The sequence below is a fragment of the Musca vetustissima genome, unplaced genomic scaffold (assembly GCF_032173495.1).
Source record: "Musca vetustissima isolate MV318-11 ecotype Yass unplaced genomic scaffold, APGP_CSIRO_Mvet_v1 utg28670, whole genome shotgun sequence".
Taxonomy (NCBI): Eukaryota; Metazoa; Arthropoda; class Insecta; order Diptera; family Muscidae; genus Musca; species Musca vetustissima.
The window spans coordinates 1-8,592 of NW_026873266.1; the positions used below are offsets into that span (position 1 = coordinate 1).

General features: G+C 35.1%; 2 protein-coding genes across 2 annotated transcripts; one reads left to right on the top strand and one right to left on the bottom strand.

Annotated features, from left to right (window-relative positions):
• The first annotated feature begins 17 nt into the window (after positions 1-17).
• On the top strand, positions 18-936 carry LOC133323759 (uncharacterized protein C16C10.8-like). The gene has a single exon (XM_061532682.1). The coding sequence runs from the start codon at positions 18-20 to the stop codon at positions 927-929; it is 912 nt and encodes a 303-aa protein (XP_061388666.1). The 3' UTR covers positions 930-936.
• A 3,094-nt stretch (positions 937-4,030) lies between these two features.
• On the bottom strand, positions 4,031-6,484 carry LOC133323748 (probable hydroxyacid-oxoacid transhydrogenase, mitochondrial). The gene is made up of 4 exons (XM_061532673.1): positions 6,418-6,484; positions 6,272-6,353; positions 4,827-5,343; positions 4,031-4,770 (listed from the first exon to the last, which is right to left on the bottom strand). Exons 1-4 carry the CDS (start codon positions 6,465-6,467, stop codon positions 4,031-4,033), a joined length of 1,389 nt encoding a protein of 462 aa, XP_061388657.1. The 5' UTR covers positions 6,468-6,484.
• Between the last annotated feature and the right edge of the window lie 2,108 nt (positions 6,485-8,592).

The following is an 8,592-nucleotide window of genomic DNA, read 5'->3' on the forward strand; positions in this document are numbered from 1 at the left end:
ACTAAAAGGATAACAAAATGGTCTTCTTTACTTGCAACCACTGCGGTGAATCGGTGAAGAAACCATCTGTGGAGAAACATTACAACACCAAGTGTCGGAACCGTGTCAAAAATGTCTCCTGTATGGATTGCCAGAAAGATTTCCATGCCGAAGAGTATGTGGCCCACACAAAATGCATTACAGAATTGGAAAAATATTCCGGCAAGAATTTTGTGCCACGTGAATCGCTAAATAGTGGACAAAAGAAACAAGATACCTGGATGGATATTGTTCGGTCCATTTTGAATTCCCAAGAATATGACCTGTCACCTCAGACCCGTAATATTTTCCAAAGACTACAGAGTTACGATAATGTACCACGTAAGAAGGCAAAATTCCAAAACTTTGTGGCCAATTGTCTGCGGGTGCCGGGCAAACAAGCTGAGCCTGTATGGGCTGTGTTGGAAAAGGAATTGGAAAATATGAAAAAAGCCAAGCAGGAAGAAATGGCTGCTGCTAAGAAAGCTCAGGAGGAGGCGAAAAAGGCAAAGGAGGAAGCTAAACCCCAACAAAATGGTGTTAAACGCAAGGCGGAGGAGGCTGAGCAGACGAATGGTGACGACAATGTTGAGAAAAAGAAGAAAAAGAAAAAGGCTGATACCACCACGGAACAGGTGGAAGAAGTGGCGACGGAAAATGGTAATGCCGAGACAATAGAAGAAAGTGAAGAATTCCAATGGTCAACTGTGCTAGAGAAACTTGTAGCCAAAAATCCCGAAGGAATTTCTTTGGAAAAACTTAAAAAGAAACTGCTTAAGAAATACAAATCCAAATTAGCCCTAGAAGAATTAACGGAAAAACAACAAAAGAAGTTTGAAAAGAAATTCTCCAAAACCCTAAAGAAATGTCCAGCTATACAAGTCGAAAATGAAGTGGCCAAACCATGCTAACACCACAGATATAAAACATTTATAGTTTTTAAGTATATCTTGTTTGTAAGTTTTTTTAGAATAATTGAAAAGTATATTTTTGTAATATATTAAAGCAATTTGAAAAACCACAAAACATGTTGCAGTTTTTGTTATTTACACCAATCAATGAAACCTTCAACTTTATACCAAACATTTTGTAAAAACCACAACAATTTGTATAGACATAATTTCCGTTGCATGCAGTTGCCGAAATCTGAAAATTATTCAAAGAAGTAGACAAAAGATGTTTCCGTGGTATTTCATTAACTGGTATAATTGCATTTAAATTTTATTTGTTTTTCAAACAATTTTACTATAAATATTCTTGGATATCTTTGAAATCATCATCAGTTCTTCTGTACATCTCTCAGTGGCAATACAACAGCAAAGAAATCTAGAAAAAATATGTCTTCATATTTTACCAACTTATTCAGTTTTGCCTTCCTCGCATTGTTGGCTGTAACATTTGCCGCTCCGGGACATTTACATCATCATCACCATCATTCGGTAGCCGTTGTCGAACATCATCCTGTTGTGGTGCATAAAGCAGTTGTCGTCCACAAACCAGTAGTTGTTCACAAACCTGTCGTGGTACACAAAGCTGAGGTGGTGCATGTACCAGTTGTGGAACATCATCCAGTAATTGTCCACCATCCAATTCATCATCATCATCCCCACCACCATCATCATCATTTACATCACTGAAATGGCAGCGAATGGAACTGAATCGATACACTGAACAAACGATCAAATGCTGGAATGAAAATTTGAGGCTACGATTTTATAACGATTTTTTATATTAGTTTTTATAACATGCACAATAAACATAAAAATATGTTTTAAAATTAATAATTTTTAGGCTTTTATTTTTTGTACCTTGGTTTCAGTGATTTTAGAGGAAGGGCTCAGACAAGCTGAATATTAATCTTAATTATTTTATTCTTAACATTGACAATAACCTAGTGTCTTATGTTTCAAATAATATAGATAGATCTCCAGATTCTGTTTCACTTAACCTTAACTTTTAACTTTTTTTGAATAAAAATGCAGTAAAATGTTCAATAATGGAGATATTTGGATTAAATTTTGAGTAATCATTCTTGAGGTATTTTTACACATAATTGAAGAAAAAATTATAAATATTTTCCATATATATAATTTTTACAAATTTTTAAAGTTATTACCTACGTAGTTCGATAACCGAGGTACATTTGTAATCATCCAAAGATAGCGGTATAATTTATTAAAATATCAGACTGTCGTCCGGTTTTCTGTTTTAAATTAGTCTATACGGTTCTGATCTATATGTAGGACCTAAAAATTATATATACATTAAGAGAATATATATTTTAATCCATGTTTAAATGATAAGCTATCTAAAACAGTCAGTGTAAATTCGTTATATCTTTTGAATGGGTTAAGCTTTTAGATATATGTATATTTTGTTCTTTGGCGTCAATTTTTATCCTAAATGGCCTAGATTTTTAGCCTCCAAGAATTGTTTTTTTTTTTAGAATTTGTAGACTTTTTAAAATAATTTTTTAAGCTTCTTTGGTGGGGATTTAAAGGCTTCTACAGAGTGGCGTGGATTTTTAGGTTTCCCAGACGTTAATTTTATGAAGACCAAGACCTTACGCTTCTAAGGCGTGGATTTTTTAGCCTCCGAGGTGTAGATTTTTTGATTATTTTTAAGGCTTCTATGCCTGGCTTTTTTAGCCTCCGAGGCGTAAATTTTTTAAAGAAATTTTTACGCTTCTACGGCATGGATTTCTTAGCCTCCGAGGCGTAGATTTTTTAAAGAAGTTTTTAGGCTTCTAAAGAGTTTTACCCCTGAGAAGCAGATTTTTTTAAAGAAATTTTTAGGCTTCTATGGCATGAAATTTTTTAGCCTCGGAGGCGTAGATTTTTTAGGCTTCAAAGGCGTGTATTTTTTTCTATGGCCTGGATTTTTTAAAGATTTTTTTAGACTTCTAAGGCCTGGATTTTGTAGCCTCCGATGCGTAGATTAAAAAAAAATTGTTAGACCTGAATTATTTAACCTCCGAGGCGTAGATTTTTTAAAGATTTTATTTTTATCCTCCGATGCGTAATTTTTTTAAAGAATTTTATAGGTCTCTAAGGCGTGGATTTTCTATCCTCCCTTGGGTATTTCTATTAAAGAATTTTTTAGGATTCTAACGCGTGGATTTTTTAGCCTCCGAGGCATATATTAAAAAAATAGGCTTCTAAGGCCTCAGAGGCTAGATTTTTTTAGGATTCTAAGGCCTGGATTTTGTTGCCTCCGAGACGCAGATTTTTAAAATATTTTTTAGGCTTCTAGACGTGGATTATTTAGCCTCCGAGGCGTATAACTTCTAAGGCGTGGATTTTTAGGTTTCCAAACCGTAATTTTAAAGGTGTTAATTTTTTAGCCTTACAAGGCGTGGATTTTTAAGGAGAATTTTAGCATTCTAAGCCGTGATGCCGTGGGTATCTTAAAAAATTCTTTAGGATTTGTTCCAAGGTGTGGACTTTTAGAATATTTTAGCCTTCCAAGCCATGGTGCGTTTCTAAGTTTTTTTAAGCGTTGTTAGCTTTCCAAGGCGTGAATCTGCGGGTTTTGGAGAGGAGTTTTGAGAAATATGACCGAGTCCCTATGATCTCAAAATCGAATTAAATAACCATTTTTAACATCTTATTTATGTTACATGACCTCCTTTAGCGATTAACGGTTTATTTCAGCACCGTTTCCAACGGAGATTTGTGCTGCCGTGGTCGACCTTAAATATAAAAATTATAAAATGTTCGTATATTCCGAATCCTCTGTGCTCATTAGCCGGTTATTACTGTACTCTACAGTCTACTGCATTAATAAACACCCAACTCAAACATTAGCTTAAAGTGGTAACTCTACCCTCGTCCAAAGAAGAATAGAAAATATACCGTTATAATTTTTATTAAAACATCTGGCAATGTTAATTTCAACAAAGAATATAAAGCCAAGCATTTTTTTTAACAAAATATCATCTTTATTGCAAAACAGTTTTCAGTAATATTATATTTTTTAACAAACGGTAAGTCATTATTCCCTCTCAATATCTTTAATAAACTTCCAAAGAATTTTCCAAAATTGTTGCCAAATTATCACGAGATTGTTCGAATGGAGCCAATTTCAAGACACGTTGTTGTGGCAAAGCACCCTCAACCAAATCAGGAATGTCACTCGAATTAAAGCCAAGACCTTTGAGACCATTTTCAATGCCAGCCTTTTGCATATAACCACGAATGCAATCACCTAAAATGCGGCCAGCATCGGCCTTTTTCGCTTGACTGATGTCAGCACCTAAAAGTTGAGCGGCTTCCAAGTGACGTTCGGGAATGGCAGGTGCGGTAAATTCAAAAACAGCAGGTGCTGTTATTACCACAGACAACCCATGAGGTATAATGGGGTGATCTTTGTCATAACCATTGGGACAGAAGGTGCGGACACGTCCCGATATGGGATATGACAGACCGTGGGGTAAATGTACACCAGCATTACCGAAACCAACACCGGCCATTGTTGAGGCCAAATGCATTTTGGAGCGTGCATTTAAATGATCAGGTTGATAAATGGCATCGATGAAATTATCACGTATGGTCGTTAGGGCGTAACGGGCCCAAACATCGGAAATTGGATTACGTCCCTGATACACCGGGCGTAGACTGGGATCGCTGGGCATTTCACGTTCTTTATAATCAATGGCTGTGAAACTTTCCAAGGCATGGCAGAATACATCGAAGCCACTATAGGCTGTTACTCTTTCCGGTTGGGAAAGGGCATGCAAGGGATCAATTAGGGCTGTAAACAAAACACATTAATTTTTGCTTATATTATTTTATAATGTATTTTCTTACCCATTTTTGGTCTCAAATATTTACTTGAGATACCAGTTTTACAATGCAGCTTTTTGTAATCGAAAATAATTGCCCCAGTCGATTCGGAACCAGTACCGGTGGTAGTAGGCAATGCATATAACGGCTTCAGGGTTACATTGACTTCTTTACCCTTACCTATGGGTTTATTAACATAATCCAAAAATTCCGCTTCATTATCGCAGGAATACAAATTGGCAGCTTTACATGTATCAATGACGGAACCACCACCAATTGCCACAAAACAATCAAATTCCTTGGAACGTGCAAATTTAACAGCATTCTTTAAACTTTCATCGGTCGGTTCTACACGAGTTTGATCGTAAACATCAAATTCGATGCCATATTTTTTCAACGAATCAAAAGCTGTCTTAACACTAGCCAATTTCACAACATTTCGATCAGTGATCACAGCAACATTTTTTGCACCGGCATTACGCAAATCAGCTCCTAGTTCAGCACTGACGCCGGGTCCGAAGCGTACGGTCGATGAGGACATCTGAAAAATAAAAATAAATATGAGAATCGGAGAAAATTTAGATATATCTCCCATATATATTTAAGATAGAGCTGTGAAGATTTTTACCCCTAACAAGAGATAAAAATTAGCTTGACTAACATTTGATCTTCACATAAAATAATTAAAAAATCTACACTTAGCTATGATCTCCAAAAAATAATATTTAAAACATCTACAGTAGTTATGGCCTCCAAAATATAATATTTCATAATCTAAGCTTAGGTATGATCTCAAAAAAAAAAATAATATTGAAAACATCTACGCTTAGCTATAGCCTCGAGTGAGTAGCGTCTTCTTAAGCATGGTGCTAAAATCTTAATCAGGTGTCCTGATAATTGTAATGGAAAACTTCCTAAATTATTTCATTGCTATATAATTTAAGTGGGCCCTTGATTCAATGTTTCTCCTGGACTATGTTTCGGAATTAGCCATGTCGATTATTTAACTGGATTTGAAATTAAATCCTTAGAACTATAAATGTGCAACTTTCTTATTAAATCTTGTTCGACCTAAATAGCTTATCATTTTAAATAGCACTATAAAATAGGTATAAATAATTGTAGTCATCAGACACAAATTATCTATACAAACATTATTATGTGAAAATTCCCTATTGATAAGAAATGGGCGTAACCAAAGAACAAGCCTCCAAAATCTGAGGATGTAACACAAACTGCGTCAGAAGAGTTCCAAGGTATCATCAGCAGACATTTCTGTAATTATGCTTAGAGATCACATCCTATATACATATGTCATGTGCCTATCTGATTATGAAGTCTGTTCCAAATGCAAAATTGAATTGCCAACAGCAACTGACGTAGACAACAATCTACTGGTCAAAGTCCATTTAGTTATTTTTGTTTTCATAGACGACTAATAAAATCTGTCTACAAAACATCCAACCAACCTCAAATGCGTATTCCTTTTTGCCAGTTTGGGCAGCAGCCACACTGGATCCATAACCACTGGAATGTGCTGGACATTTACACCTAGTAAAGGATCGGATAATTAATTCGATGTGATATTAGTACATATCTAACAAACTGGACTTACGTGCTGCCAACGACAGTATTTAATAGATTCAAAACATTTTTCCGTGACATACTGACTGTTGTGACCGGTACTTCGATTCTTGACTAACTAATGTTTACTTCTGCAGTGTCTACGTTCCAAGACCGTGGATGTTTAAAAACTCTTCTTCGACTGTGTGTCTACGTTCCATTTTTATGTAGGTAGATGATAACGCACAGATCTTTGGCCAGCTGTTAAAACCAAAATAAACAGAGAGAGGAAGAGGGAGAGAAAAAGAAGTGAACAGATCAAGAGGTAAAAGGGGAAAGGGAGAGTTGAAAATAGTTGGTGATGCTAATTTGGCGTTTTTAGTTATTATTTTAAAATACGTCAACTTGTGGAATTTCTACAAGCATTTTTATTAGTGTTAGTTGTGTTCGTTTATCTTTCCATTGAATATTCTGTGTATAAAGGTTACGATATCAATGAAAAATAATGCAAAAAGGAAAGTATTCTTCAAAAAATATTTACTTAGTTATGGTCTCCAAAAATATTTTTGTTTATACCCTCCACCATAATATGGAGGGTATATTAATTTTGTCATTCCGTTTGTAACACATCGAAATATTCATTTCCATGCCTATAAAGTATATATATTCTTGATCAGGGTAAAATTCTAAGGCGATTTAGCCATTGCCGTCCGTCTGTCCGTCACGCTATCTTCTGAAGCAATTGAGATAGGGTGCTGAAATTTTGCATAGGGTTGTCTTTTGTCTGCAGGCAGGTTAAGTTCAAAGATAGGATATATCGGTCCACGTTTGGGCAAAGCTCCCATATAAGGGTACTCCCAAATTTTCGGTATATTGGGGTTCTTAACCGTGTTTTTCAGCCAAATTCGCTGAAATTTGGTACGTTAGGTTCTTATTGGGTACTATATGTCTCCACAAAAAATTATGAGTATAGGTCCACTTTTTCTGGTAGCCCTCATATCACGGCACCTCCTATTTTTCAGTATTTTGGGGTATTTTATCGTATTTTTTCCACCGAATTGGCTGTAATTTAGTATTTTGAGTTCTTAATAGGTACCAAATTTCTCCATAAAAAATTATGAATATAGATCCATTTTTTTGGGTAGCCCCCATATAAGGGTATCCCCAATATTCGTTATTTTGGGGTTCTTGAGCGCGTTTTTTAACCGAATTCGCTGCAATTTGGTATTTTGTAGTCGTATATGGTAACAAATCTCCCTACCAAAAATTATTTATATTCGTCCCCTTTTTGGGGTAGTCCCCATATAACCCCCTTTTTTATATTAAAGGATAACGACATAAAGCTAGAACGTAAGGTTCGATAATGAACTATACATGAACTATAACACGCATTTAGGCCTAGCCCCTGTGTGGGAGGTATCAGAAGGAGTGGACCGATAGTCCACATCTTCGAACCTGTACTAAGTTTGGAAGAAATAATAAGATAGCCACAGGTTGGATGAAATCAAAATTTTGTGGGACATGGTTCACATTATGGATTACATAATCGCGTTGTAGAAATGTCGGTATAGGTTCACTTTTTGGTATTTTCCCTACATTTTCATTTCAAGTACCTGTCAGTATATCTATGTTGGAGGGTATCCAAAGTTCGGCCCGCCCAAACTTAACGCTTTTTCACTTGTTAAATCTATTCTTAGCAAGGACCTCAAAAAATATTCTTTAAAGAGTATTCCAAAAAATATGTCTTAAAAAATCTACGCTAACATTTTTTTAAAAAAACATTCTTTAGAAAAAATGCGCTAGCGTATGGTCTACGTTTATTTGTCTCCAAAAACTATCCTTTATAAAATCTACGTTTAGTTGTCTCCAAAAACTATCCTTTATAAAATCTACGTTTCCAAAAAATATTCATTTTTAAAATCTACGCTTAATGGTATCGAAAAATTATTATTTAAATAATCTACTGTTAGCTATGCTCTCCAAAAAATATTCTTTATAAGATATACTCTTAGCTATGGTCTCTAAAAAATCTTGACAAAATCTATGCTTAGCTATGTTCTCCAAAAAATATTCTTTAAAAAATCTACGCTTAGCTATGATCTACAAAAAATATTCTTAAAAGAATCTACAATTAACTAGGGTCTCCAAATATATTCTTTAAAAAAATCTACTCTTAGCGTTGGTCTTCAAAACATATTAATTAAATATCAACGCTTTGCTATGGTCC